This window comes from Pectinophora gossypiella, chromosome 1 (genome assembly GCF_024362695.1).
Source record: "Pectinophora gossypiella chromosome 1, ilPecGoss1.1, whole genome shotgun sequence".
NCBI lineage: Eukaryota > Metazoa > Arthropoda > Insecta > Lepidoptera > Gelechiidae > Pectinophora > Pectinophora gossypiella.
Genome location: NC_065404.1, coordinates 10132540 through 10147110, shown reverse-complemented (window position 1 = coordinate 10147110; position 14571 = coordinate 10132540). Strand labels below are relative to the sequence as shown.

At 35.5% G+C, this 14571-nt stretch overlaps 3 protein-coding genes across 3 annotated transcripts; 1 reads left to right on the top strand and 2 right to left on the bottom strand.

Moving 5' to 3' along the window:
• Positions 1 to 631: 631 nt before the first annotated feature.
• LOC126366428 (endoplasmic reticulum-Golgi intermediate compartment protein 3) lies at positions 632 to 12545 on the top strand. The gene is made up of 8 exons (XM_050009540.1): positions 632 to 872; positions 950 to 1108; positions 1305 to 1447; positions 2059 to 2132; positions 2332 to 2497; positions 3150 to 3339; positions 12102 to 12303; positions 12410 to 12545. The coding sequence occupies exons 1-8, from the start codon at positions 779 to 781 to the stop codon at positions 12543 to 12545; spliced, it is 1164 nt and encodes a 387-aa protein (XP_049865497.1). The 5' UTR covers positions 632 to 778.
• Positions 3548 to 4083, bottom strand: LOC126366516 (reactive oxygen species modulator 1). Its single transcript, XM_050009653.1, has 2 exons — positions 3832 to 4083; positions 3548 to 3758 (listed from the first exon to the last, which is right to left on the bottom strand). Exons 1-2 carry the CDS (start codon positions 3960 to 3962, stop codon positions 3650 to 3652), a joined length of 240 nt encoding a protein of 79 aa, XP_049865610.1. The 5' UTR covers positions 3963 to 4083; the 3' UTR covers positions 3548 to 3649.
• LOC126366448 (transcription termination factor 3, mitochondrial) lies at positions 12305 to 13874 on the bottom strand. Its single transcript, XM_050009558.1, has 3 exons — positions 13229 to 13874; positions 12927 to 13141; positions 12305 to 12829 (listed from the first exon to the last, which is right to left on the bottom strand). Exons 1-3 carry the CDS (start codon positions 13756 to 13758, stop codon positions 12552 to 12554), a joined length of 1023 nt encoding a protein of 340 aa, XP_049865515.1. The 5' UTR covers positions 13759 to 13874; the 3' UTR covers positions 12305 to 12551.
• Between the last annotated feature and the right edge of the window lie 697 nt (positions 13875 to 14571).

Genomic DNA, 14571 nt, shown 5'->3' with positions numbered 1-14571 from the left:
CACCACTTAGCACGTACCTGGCGGTGGATTTTTGAACTAGTGATGTGCCGTTCCCGAGAATGATCCCACGTTGGGAACATTCGCAAAACCATAGTACAAGAAAAAGAAAAGCAGCAAGTGTCCTTACTGTTAAAGAGTTTTTACAATGGGAACGTTCCCACTTTAGAACATTCTCGGGAACGGCACAACACTGCTTCGAACACAATACCGATAAGGCAAAAATATCCTAGAATATTTTGTCTGTTTGCAAGTATCCAGTTAGAACTTATGTAAGTTGTTGGATATTTACAAAAATACAAAAGGTTCATCATATCCATCTTTGGACTTCGTATCAACAGTGGCTGCAAGTTGTCTTTGATTACTTGTGGCTCTGCCCACCCAATTAGGGATTACGGGCGTGAGTTTATGTATGTATGTACAAAATATTCTGGAATATTATTGCGGTACGGTAATGATATTGACTTCCGGTGTTTGAAGAATTCCCCCTTCAAAAACCCCAAAGCGGCAATGAAACAAAAAACAATAGACTTTTATTTTGAACTATCGAATTACAATAACCTCAGACGTGGCTGTATGAGAGAGGTTCCTATCCTTCGGGTAGAAAAAGCTATTTCAATGTGTCACAGTGACATGTTTGGTGACATGACATCCGCACTTGAGTACCTAGGTGTAGGGTGTAGTGAGATCGAGTGAGAACCTTAACATGTTTTGAATTGAATTTGCAGTTAAGTATACGTTGTTAAATTAAATATCGTTGAACCAGAATTATTTAACCAATATGTCTTCCCAACTAATAGACAAGTTTAGGCAGCTTGACGCTTACGCTAAAACTTTGGAAGACTTTAGAGTAAAAACGGCCACCGGAGCGGCAGGTAATTATTATGTATCATATTTCCGCTTGAAAAAAATCCTTCAAGTCATCTTATATTCTCTAATAAAACTATTTCAGTAACTGTCTCAGGAGTAGTGATAATGATTTTCCTATTTCTTTCGGAACTACACACTTACATGTCGCCGAATATATCGGAGGAACTGTTTGTGGACACGTCAAGAGGACACAAGTTGCGAATTAATTTGGATTTTGTTATACCGACTATTTCTTGTAACTGTAAGTTATCAGAATCTGCTTTATCTTGGGAAATGTGTAAAATTGTAGTCCTATACTAAAATCTAATTATATTTTATACAAGAGAATAGTTATTATATTTTTGGATTAATTAACACTAAAAGATTGTTACTATAGTAAATACCTGCTCCGTTCCGTCGTGGGTAATGAACACTCAAAATTTTAAAAACTTGTCTAGATTTGGTATTGGATGCTATGGACTCATCAGGAGAGCAGCATCTGCAAATGGATCATAATATTCACAAACGCAGACTAGACTTAAGTGGAAATCCCATAGAAGAACCAAAGAAACAGGAAATTATGACAACTACTAAACATATTGTAAGTACCAAACATGAATGTGTGTAGCCATACAATCAAATATACTTTACAGCACAGAACTTAATTTTAACAATCAGATATCATATATATGGATATAACCACTGCCCATCCACAAATAAACCACATGATATATGTGTGTGTTTATGTTTTTATTGAAATTATCATTCCCTGTTAAACCTTAACCATTACCCAATAACTATTTATGATGTAAAATTGTCGGAATTAAGTATTGTGATGGATTGACAATGTCACATCACATAAACATACTCAGGAACCAGAGACTTCTGGAATGTCATCGTAAATTCATATTTTATTTTTATTTATAGAATGTAGGTCAGAATTATACTTTTTTCCTAATAAAAATATTACTATGATTTAACAGTATATTATGTAAAACAATTATTATTATTATTATTGTATGTCTTTTTCATATCTCGGGCCTATGGAGGCCCGGACTTTTGGAAGGCGTGCGTGGGGCCGAAGCCAACACGTAGAGGCCCCTTAAGACAGTTTAATCTAAATGTGGTGTGGTGTGGTGTGGTATTATTATTAGCCTATATGATCCCACTGCTGATGTAAAACAATTATTATGTTATATTATATGCTTTCAGGAAAAGCAAAATAAAACTGAAGTAGCAAAGTTTACCTGTGGAAGCTGCTATGGAGCAGCATTTAATGAATCTCAGTATGTATTATTAAACAATATTTTCTGAAGATGCTAATTTCTGGATTGAATAACTTAAATATTCATTATTGTTAAAAGAGGTTATCCAAATAATATGTCGGAATAATTTTGTATTCAGACCAAAAATGTAATGCTTTACATGTTATCTACCATTGTGACTTATGGTTTTCTGTTTTCTAATGTTCAAAACTAATTTCAGGTGTTGCAACACATGTGATGATGTTAAAGAGGCTTATAGAATAAGAAGATGGGCAATGCCAGACTTAACAACCATTGAACAATGCAAGGATGATGAGTCAGTGGAGAAAACCAGCCAAGCATTTAAAGAAGGATGTCAGATATATGGCTATATGGAAGTTAATCGGGTAACACTATAATTGTTGTTATCTAATTAAGTTGTGTGCGCTATTGTGGATTTAGATTAGATCTGGGGGGGGTTAAAAAGGCCACATTGAAGCAATTCATCTAAAAAAGCAATTTGACATTTGCACATATAAAACTAAGTGTGCAATGTCATTAAATGACAATATTGCATATACTTATAGAGTTGCTTCGATGTGACCTTTTTAACCAACCTGTACTCTGTATACTATAGTTTTATAATATAATTTACATGTTATCTATTAGTGTAATAAATGAACAAAACACAATGAAGAAATCAAACAAATAACGTGATATATAACAACTTATATTGTCACCTTATACCAAAAGTCACTAAGCAACTTTTTGAAACGAATTACATTCAGAAGTGATTTTTGTTTACAAAATTTCTCAATAGACAAGTTACTTTCAAAAATTGTAATCTTGCTCTTTACCCGGATGGAAATGAATTGAAAGTTTTGTTACAGAAAATCGTGTCAGAATGTGATTTTTCCAAAAGTTGCTTACATGGTTTACATTTCTAGGCGACAATATACATGTTTGTGAAAAGAAAAAAAAAGAAAAGTAATTTACTTCTTAGGCCCAACAATTTGTAAATTGGATGGAAATTAAAGTTAAAAATATCATTGTTTTTAGGTCGGAGGAAGTTTTCACATTGCACCGGGCAAGAGTTTTACCATCAATCATGTTCATGTTCATGACGTCCAACCATTTTCATCTTCAATGTTCAACACCACACATGTTATCAAACACTTATCATTTGGATCAGATATAAAAAGTGCTAATACTGCACCCTTGGATGGTATTGTAGGTTTAGCAAAAGAAGGTAAGTTAAATAATGTAACTAGTTAAAAAATAATAATAATGTAACTTATATTCATTCTTACATAATATTAATTAGCTTTAACTTTTAGTACATGTATGTATGTGTTTATATCGCTAAAATTACTCCCATACTTCACCAAAACTTATTAATTCAAAGAGTAAACTGAACAAAACTATATTATGTTAAATTAAAACAACAAAGAGAAAAGTTCAATTAAACACCACTTTAATTAAATAAATGATAATCTAACAAGATAATTTTATGCTATTAATATAAACTAGTGTTGTAAGTTGTTAGATTAGGTTTGTTTTCAACAGCGAATTCCAGTGCCTATGGCCATAAAAGTGCCGAACGTGCCTCCTCCCTGCAGCATCACTTTTCCAACAGAATGTACCAACTCTTTCCCTCTAGCGCCGTATCTATAAAAATATTAAAATTTATTGAAACTTATCTCGACAATATAATATATTATGCCGAATAGATAACACTAACCTCAAAGCAGTGAAACCACCGAAGAGACCGCCACTCGCCATACCAACACAAAAACCAATTAAGAATCCCATTTTCATTTTGTCAAAACATGAAGGGCCTTGGTTTTGGTATAAACCACCGGGAACGGGCATTTTGCTTTAAACTTTTTAATTTACGATTTATATGTTGTATTGCAGTATATTATGTACATTAATTAAACATTGCACCTCTCGATTCTCGATAGCAGTAAAATATCTGACATAATGTGTTCTGTTTTTTTTTTTTTTGTTTTGGTTTTCCCCGAAGGGTAAGGCAAAGGGAACTATGCCCATACAGCCATGTCTTACGTATTTTTTTTCTTGATGATTAATGAAATGATGAAAGGTGATGATGATGAAACCTAAGCCCCCACCCTCGGAGTAGTCTCCTACTCCGAACCCCAAACGAATTAACTCGAAAGTCCGCATAAACTTTCGAGTTATGAAGCGGCTTCTTGACACGAAGCGAAAATAGGCAGATACACTTTGTTTATTGAATACTCCAATATAATAACACTCGCGAATGTCTTCCGACTAACTTAATGCGATCATCAACCACAAAACACCACTTCGTATTAATTATTTAGATTATTCAATGAAGAAAGCAACTGTCCCGTTCCCGTTTCCCGCCAAAAAGCCTAATGTGTTCTGTTCTGTCAGTACTGTCATCTGTCATTATTATTTTTTACTTGTTTATAATGAGAAGGCAAAGCCGTGCAGCCAAAGGTTTTGGCTTGATTTCCAGGCAAATGTCAACTACTATATTTTTTCACTCGTTCTCATAGAATATTTTGTGTTATCGACAGTCTATCTTTACTGCAGTGTGGTGTGACGTATGACCAACGAATGGATCTTACTCGTGGTACCAACCACTGTATGCTATAGACATATCGAGCGTGATGCGATAAATGAACCAACCCTATTAGCTACGCGGGACTTGTTTCGTGGCGACTCTACGTTCAACGCGCGTGATGCGTTATGTATGTATCTATGATCGTTTAAACAGCGCGTTATATATGATGCTTACCAAACCTCTACTGGTGTAACTACAGCCACCATAGTGCACATATCGCGCGTGTTGCTATATAAAGTATGAACCAACGTTATTGATTACACGAAAAATAAACGTATTCTATTGCGCGGCCTAATGAGAAGATACTACATTCTATGAGGGACTTTCCAGGTTATATTGCTTCTCTTTATTATGATCAGAATAATAATGGGTGGAAGATGTAATTGTGCCTAGGTGTAATTAAAAAAAAGGGTCATCATTTATACCAAAAAAACAACCATAAAAGATGCATAATATATCTGATATCCATGAAATTAGAAGTAGTCCGGTCAATAAAGGGGTTGTAGAGTGCGTTAATGATGATAGTCGATGATGGAAGATGTTTATCTATGATGAAAGGTGATAGAAGATGATGGAGGTTGATGGATGATAATGGACAATGGGCATGGTATGAATATGGCTTTGTGTCAATAAAAAAAGATGTTGCAGCTAAGATCTCCTATATTTTGGGTTGATTCGTTTACTGACACTTTTAAATATTTTTTTCCAGAACGTGTAGCTCGTAAACGGGGGAAAATTCAGAAAAAAACGAATATTAACAAAGTTGAAGACAATTTAATGAGCTTTAATTTAGTAGAAGAATAATTTCCTCTAAAATCATAGATTTACTACTACCGTAGATTGAACATCAGCGCTCAAAAAGTGGGACGCAAAGTTACTGTTGTTAATATAGCGACGTTGACAGTACTTTACCTCAGTGCGCGATTAGGCGCCGAACTGGCAACACGGGGAAGTGTGTGGTAAAAACTTGCAAAAATAGAAGCTCAAAGCGAAAAAAGAAGGATGGAACATCATATTTCTAATAAGTAATGACATTGTGCATGTTATCATAGTATAAAAAAAATGTTTTCGCAGTAAAACCCACCAAAATTATTATTTTAGTTCAAAATACACTAAAACAAGTACTCCCGGTCAATCAGTCGCAGTATAACCCGACCGCGTTACGAACGAAGCACCACGCGCTAATATAATATATCGATTTTTTATTTACCCACGACGGAACGGAGCAGGTATATGCGTTTAGGGTGAGAGATGTTTGTGTGTGCGTTTGTGCAAAGAAATGTTACTAATTATCTTCTAAACTAGTAATCCGATTTTGATGCGGTTTTCAATAACGGGTTTGTGTTTGATGAGTTCATGTTATTAGACAGGTGTCATGTCTGTAACTCACTAGGGGGCGCCACAATATTAGAGTTTAGAGTCAATATTATTCGAAACGCCTCTTCAATTTATAATAGCAATTTATTTGCAATAGTTTTTATTAGTTAATTGTTTTTGACAGGCGTTTTTTTTTTCGGTTCCATTGATTACACGTAATTACGTCGAACACGGTGCTGTTTCATTGCTACCTAAATCCCTTAAAAATCAGTAAAAAGGCATATCAGGCATATTCATGGTCCTTCGAGCCAGATTTCAGAGAAGATCACAATCAATAAATTGTAGATAATACGAAGTGATTGGCGAAGATTAAAGAAAAATCAAGATCGACTATAAGTGGCACGTGGATTGCGTGGTCAAGTGAATCAAATTCATCCAATTAATCCTCATTTAATTCATAAACTTGAACCCATCACTCAATAATCAGGTAGTATTAAGTAAACAGCCTCCGTGGTATAGTGGTTAGAGCGTTAGGCTCACGATCTGGTGGTCCGGGTTCGATTCCCGATGGGGACATTGTCGAAATCACTTTGTGAGACTATCCTTTGTTTGGTAAGGACTTTTCAGGCTTGAATCACCTGACTGTCCGAAAAAGTAAGATGATTCCGTGCTTCGGAGGGCACGTTAAGCCGTTGGTCCCGGCTATTAGCCGTAAAAATACCTCCACCAACCCGCAGTGGAGCAGCGTGGTGGAGTATGCTCCATACCCCCTCCGGTTGATTGAGGGGAGGCCTGTGCCCAGCAGTGGGACGTATATAGGCAGTTTATGTATGTTATGTATTAAGTAAAGCAAAGTGTTGTTAATTACGGTTAGTATAATTTTAATTACATTTATTACCCACGACGGAACGGAGCAGGTATATGCGTTTAGGGTGAGAGATGTTTGTGTGTGCGTTTGTGCAAAGTAATGTTACCACCTATCTTTTAAACTAATGATCCGATTTTGAGGCGGTTTTCAATAACGGGATTGTGTTTGATGAGTTCATGTTCTTAGACAGGTGTCATGGCTGTAACTCACTAGGGGGTGCCACAATATTAGTGCAAAACAATGTTGCAATATAATCAAAACGAAATGTCCGATTACAATAAATTCTGTTTTCGGCAATGTGTACGTGGTAGCTTATTGCATGTTCCCAAATAATATAAAAATTACGTCTTTCTAGAGGGTGCTACAATATTAGTGAAAAATAGTATTGCAATAATATTAAAACGAATTGTCCAATTTCAATGCGGTTTTCAGCAATGGGTTCGTAGTTGAATGGTGCATGGTCTAAGATAAGTCTTATGATATTAACTCACTAGGAGGCGCTGCTATATTAGTGTGAAACGTTTATATTGCAATATTATTAAAATTAAAACGTATTGTCTGATTTCAATGCGGATTTCAGGAATGAGTTCGTGGGTGATTGGTGCATGTTCTCAGATGAGTGTTATAGAGGTAACTTTAAACAGAAAGCAACTGTATAATATATAATAAGGGACTTAATATTATGTGGTAGGATGAATCACACTTATTGTTTTGCGAGATCTTACCTACACATTATATAGATTATAATTCGTATATGCTCTCTAAAAAGTCTGAAATAAAATTAAGCAAAATTAAAAATTTTGGAAAAACCCACGACGGTAAAAATATCATCGAAAAAGAATAAAATAACTCAAAACCCCCGACTTAACCCAATTATTATGTAACGAAATATTATATTAGACTTAAAAATACTTTCTAAAAAAGAGTTGATATCTCGAGACATCGGTAATAGATATACTTAAGTACCTAAACAATGAATATGGATGTTTACAGTTTTTTCCTAACGTGTCTGTTTCTCGAAGATATACTTAAATGTAGCGATAATAATTTTACCATAATACATAACCGAGGAATATCCGTCGGGGGCTGCCATTAACCCAGCTAAAGTTTTTCTAGTGACGTGAATACAATTATTGAAGAATTGTAGATGTTTAACGACGACATAAAATACACTTATGAGTATGATTAAATTTCTGTTGAAATTTCATATAGAAAAGGCAGCCCCCGACGGATATTCCTCGGTTATGTATTATGGTAAAATTATTATCGCTACATTTAAGTATATCTTCGAGAAACAGACACGTTAGGAAAAAACTGTAAACATCCATATTCATTGTTTAGGTACTTAAGTATATCTATTACCGATGTCTCGAGATATCAACTCTTTTTTAGAAAGTATTTTTAAGTCTAATATAATATTTCGTTACATAATAATTGGGTTAAGTCGGGGGTTTTGAGTTATTTTATTCTTTTTCGATGATATTTTTACCGTCGTGGGTTTTTCCAAAATTTTTAATTTTGCTTAATATAGAATGTATATACCGCTGTGTACGAATGTATAGCTAAACACGCTCCAAGTTTTCGCCGCATTTTTGTATCAAGCGCTGCATCTACGTAGTGGTAAATCAATGTCTGAAATCTGAAATGCATATTTTTTGACATATAAGCAAAAAACTCAAAAGTACTTAGTACTTTTGTCCTTTTTTACCGACTTCAAAAAAGGAGGAAGTTCTCAATTCGACCGTATTTTTAATTTTTTTTATGTTTTTTCGGGGATAACTTCATCGTATATGAACCGATTTTGATAATTCTTTTTTTGTTCGAAAGGAGATATTCCCAAGGTGGTGCCATGTCAAGGAAGTCGGGGTCTGATGATGCCAGACCAGAGAATACGAGGGGAATTTTCAAAAATCGTAGGGGGACTAGTGCGTTTGTAAGGTCAAATTAGTCGGATCGGTGTCTAGGCTCCGGGAAAACTTCCAGACCTTCGGAATCTGGTCAGCATCAGGGTGTCTACCCTATGGCCTGGCAAAACTATACAACCTGGAGCAATTTTTCTTTCACGAAACGTATTTAAATCTTGATAAAATCCAATCGCCGGTGAAAAAGAAAATGGCGGAAAAACAAGATGGCCGCCATACAAAATTTTGTTTTTCCAGAAAATGTCTCGGGGGGTATAAAATATATATCCGGGTTGTGAACGAAACGTCATGTAGAGTATGGATTTTCTAAAACTGCTCCGCATCAGGGTGACACCCTACGGCCTGGCGAAACTATCGCACCTGAACCATTTTTTTTCTTTCACGAAACCTATTTAAATCTTGGTCGAATTTAATGGCCAGTGAAAAAAAAACAAAATGGCGAAAGAACAAGATGGCCGCCATACAAAATTTTGTTTCTCCAGAAAATGTCTCGGGGGTAAAAATTATGTATAGGGGTGTGATCGCAACGTCATCTTTGAAAACTGCTCCTTATCAGGGAGACATCCTACTGCCTAGCAAACCTATTGCACCGACACGCGCGGGCACGGTGCCCGCGCGTAATTTTTTTTTACAGGTATTTTTTTGCCACGATAATACAAAAGTTGATGTAAGTGCGCGAAGTTGCAATGATATTATTTACCATATCCTCAAAAGTAACCGAACATTCGTGCGCTTCTTGTGGTTGTTGGTATATTGCTGTTGTTTGCGTTGTTCCCGATTGTTATTGTTGTTAATTGTTATTGTTGTTGTTATTGTTGATTCTTTTTTTTTAAATGGACGATCGTCCTTATTTGGATTTAATTGTGGCCCGTAATTTCTCATTATGGAATTTCGGCGCCACAATTAATACTGAGCAAGACGCCATTAAAGCCGCCTTTGCGTGGCTTTTAATACGGCGTTCTGCCCCAAGATGTCCGAATTGCGGTAGGGCGAGGCAACTTAATCGCGACTCTGCTTCGTCTTATAAACTTGGCTTCCGATGGAGGTGCGGAGTCAGAACGTGCAGGGTTATCTTATCTCCTCTCAAAAACACCTTCTTTGAAAGAAGTCAAATTCCAATTTTAGCCACCTTAAGGCTAATTTTACATTTTTTGAGGAGAGATAAGGTGACCCAAGCCGCTCTAGCTGGATGTGGGTGGGGGTGACAAAAAAGGCGGCCATCCAAATCTATCATTTCCTTCGTGAGGTCTGCGAGGTGGCTGAAGCCCACGACCGACTTAAAATTGGGGGCCCTGGTGATGTGGTCGAGATGGATGAAACCCATCTTTATACGGCGGAATATCACCGCGGCCGCATCCTTCGGAGTCAGACGTGAGCTTTCGGCTGCATAAGTCGCCTCACAAAAAAAATCATATTGAATCGCATTATTGCGAACAATGTGGAACAAGACTCTAGAGTACATTTAAGGCTAGGCATGCGCGGTCATTCCAATGTGAACCACAGTCGAGAGTTTGTGAATGGCTCAGTGCAGATTCCAGTTAATGCCGCTCTTGGAGTGCCGATTGCAAACACACCGAATGTAGACGTAAAAGTCCACACAAACACCATTGAGCGGCAGTGGCTGGAATTGAAGCGGCACTGCAGAACGTGCCGCAGCGACACGAAGATAAAATGGTACATGGGAGAGTACATGTACAGACAGAACACTTTACGTGTACTCCCCAATGACGCTGCACGTTTCCGACGTGCGAGGCCTCCCTCCGACATATCCCGGATTAGGAAGGCGCGGGATTACTTACTACAGGGCTATAGATGCTCGCCAAATTGTCCCTGTCGCTAAAAAAAATCAAGCGAACGAAGAGAGAGTGCGGCGGCAGCCACACCAACTCGCTTGTGTGATCGAGGCCGGAAAACTGCTTCGAAACGACCGCGGTAACGGGTGCGAGCGAAGCGAGCACAGAAATTCGCTAGGTTACTTGTGACCATCGAGGCCCGAAGGGCTGAGAGGCGGCGATGAAGACCTTTAAAGGTCACTGATTTTGAAGGTTTACTACATAAAGTTGATGTTATGGGAATATTTTTGATTTTGGATAAGTGACCTTGACCTTTGAGGTCACTGAAATCGAAAGTTTACTGCATAAAGTTGATATAATGGTAATATTTCTAATTTTGGATACGTTACCTTGACCTTTATGACCTTGACCTACACTATATCTGTGAAGAATAATGTCAATGATCTTGACTTTAAGGTCAGTGATCTCCCAAGGTTATCTAAGGTCACCCGTGTTTTCCCCTATTATGGGAATATTTTTTATTTTGGATAGGTGACCTTGACCTTTGAAGTCACTGAAATCGAAATTTTACTGCATAAAGTTGATATAATCATAATATTTCTGTTTTTGGATAAGTATCAAAGTATCTGACCTAGACTATATTTGTGAAAAATAAGGGAATAAGGTCAATGACCTTGACTTTAAGGTCAGTACACACAATATTGCTAAATACCTATATCAAAGCAATTACAAAACAATGTCCAACAAAAAATCACAAAACAATCAGTATTTGAAAAATATATTAGAATTGGTACCTCGTTGTAGCATTTACTTGGCACCGAGTTCAGAATTATTTTTTTTTTTAATCTAATTTTTTTCGAGGCTTGAGCCACTCTTGGTGGTTATGCCAGCCTCATAGTTTAGAGTGTTTAATGATGATCAAATCATCAATTTACAAAAGAATACCATTACAGCACGACATCATGCTGTTCAGGGATTGTTATAGTCGTTATAGCTCAGAATTATACTTTGTGCGAAGTAAATTTATTTATTGCTTTTTAGTTTTGCGTTTGAAGTCGGTTATTGTTTGTTAAAAAAATATTTTTAAACACAGTTATTAATAAAAAATGTTTGACAAGTTTACTATTTTATATAACTGGATAACTGTGTTACTTACATATAAGTATGAACAAAAGAAACGATTGGTTTTTTTTTTCATATTGGTTTTGTCTAGTTTCAAAAATTTTAATACCATAGGTAGGAGGCACAGTGCAGGCAAAACAAAACTTTCCAAGGACACATGAACAAACCTTTCAAAAAGAAATCCGACAATCCAGTAATTTTTGATTCTCAACTTAGTCCTCACGAATCTGATTTTAAATAATCGGGTATGGTATGCTATTGTTCTATAACTCATTGGTTATATTTTATGGCTGGACAGACAGCTTCGCCTTTCCCCAAAACAATACAAGGTAACAAATATAGGTATGGTTATATTTTTACATAATTGTCTAATTACAGGTGCAGTCATGTTCCAGTATTATATTAAAATAGTCCCTACAATGTATGTAAAATTAGACAAGACTGTTTTACACACAAACCAATTTTCAGTGACCAGACACCAAAAATCTGTTGCAAATATTAATTCAGAGTCTGGCATGCCAGGGGCATTCTTTAGCTATGAATTATCTCCTTTAATGGTTAAATACACAGAAAAAGAAAGGTGAGTTATTAATAATTTTAATATATATAGTTTAAAGAGCAAACAAACATTATTGCATACATAGATGTAACCGGGATGTAACAATATTTTATCTAATCTGTTTCAGGTCTATTGGTCATTTAGCTACAAACATTTGTGCAATAATAGGTGGAGTATTTACAGTGGCTGGAATTCTAGACACTCTTTTATACCATTCATTGAATGCTTTTGGAAATAAAGTCTCTTTAGGCAAAGCTGGATAACTAAATTCAAAGTGTTTTTAAGAAAACATTAAAATCATCAATATTACACTTTGCATAATTTCTACAAAATTCTATATCTGTCTTTTCAACTAAAGCTTTAATTGGAACATAATTTTCTTTTGTTGGGTCAAATTGGTCTCTCCCTAGTTTCTGTAAAAACAAATGTCTTTGTTTCACTCTAAAGTTTCTACACAACAACACTTCTGGAAATTGCAGCAACATAGAATGTGGTATTTTCATTACATTATGAAAATAATTAAACCTTTCCAATAAACATTTTTGATCTGAAACAAATAGTTTTATTTATGAGATAAGAAACTACCTAGTACAATATAAAATAAATATATTAATTCATTTCAGTAACTAGTTACCATGACTTACCAATCATCCACAATTTAGGTTTGTTTAATATCATTTGTTTAATTTCGTTATCTTCAAATCCCATCTCTTCTTTAATAACAAATGTATTTGTATTAATATGATGGAGATTATAAGTTATAATTTTCGGCTGTTTTGTTGAAAGAAGTCTGACTTCTTCTCCTGATAAAGTAAATTTCCCCTGAAAGTACCCCAATCTCTTGTCAATGCGTTTTGTACTGAAAAAATAAATAATAGGCATATAGGTATCTATTTGTATTTTCTACATTTCTAACAATATTTATTAACAAGTATAAGTTGCATACCTGAACATTAACCAAAATGGATTCTTCGAAATAATTCTTCTAATCTGAATATTGGAAAAACATTTTGACTTCAAATAGTTAATTCTAACTTCTAGATCTTCAAGTGGTTGACACAGAATTAATGGATTTTTGGTAATAAATTCGCCTAAGGCTTCTGCATCCACATAGTCATTTAGAAAAAAAATATGTCCTTTAATATCTTTCTCAAAATCTAGTTTTAGTATTTTCTCAGCTACATAGGGCTTTTTTTCAATTTTACTTAAATTCACATTCAGTTTCAATAAGTTTTGTAAGCTTTCTGAAGAATTCACATATGCGGCCAAATTAAAAGACGGAGGAAAATGTGGTGTAATTGTAGAGATATCTGCATCCACTTTGTCTAAAACACTGTGGTATGTTCCTTGACTGGACTCTCCATGAATTATTATTGTGTTTGGTACATTGAAATTTTGTACGCCACTACAAATATTCCTATGTATATGTCTGTTTGTGGCTAACAATATTTTCACAGCCGTTCTAGATAACTGCATGTTATCAAATATGCTATAATGTCAAAGATAGGAAATCTAAAATCTTTCTTTGAAATAAAATGCTATAAAAAATATAAACAATTTAATTTTATACTACTTTAGGTTATGTTCCAGTTAGTCCAGTTACTTTTTATTGGTTGGTTGGTTTTCTCTGAGGTTTTTCCCGAAGGGCAAGGCAATGGGAACGAAGTCCATACAGCCAAGTCTAATATTTTTGTTTCTTGATGATGATTAATGAAATGATGAAAGGTGATGACGATGAATGATGAAATCCCCTATCCTCGGAGCAGATACCTACTCCGAACCCAAAACGAATTAACTCAAAATTCCGCATTCGTGGTTATGCCACGGTATTCCGTCAATCAAAATACGAGGTTACAAATAACGATCACAGTGCTATAATAATAAGGTCGATTTTTATTTTTACCCTTAATCATGATTGACGATTGATAGATGAAATATCTCTCAACTCAAACTGTTTCTATCCTATCATGAAAGGAGTTTTTTGGCGGGAGGCGGGAACGGGACAGTTGCTTTCTTCATTGAATAATCTAAATAATTAATACGAAGTGGTGTTTTGTGGTTAATGATCGCATTAAGTTAGTCGGAAGACATTCGCGAGTGTTATTATATTGGAGTATTCAATAAACAAAGTGTATCTGCCTATTTTCGCTTCGTGTCAGGAAGCCGCTTCATAACTCAAAAGTTTATGCGGACTTTTGAGTTAATTCGTTTGGGGTTCGGAGTAGGAGTCTACTCCGAGGGTGGGGGCTTAGGTTTCATCATCATCACCTTTCATCATTTCATTAATCA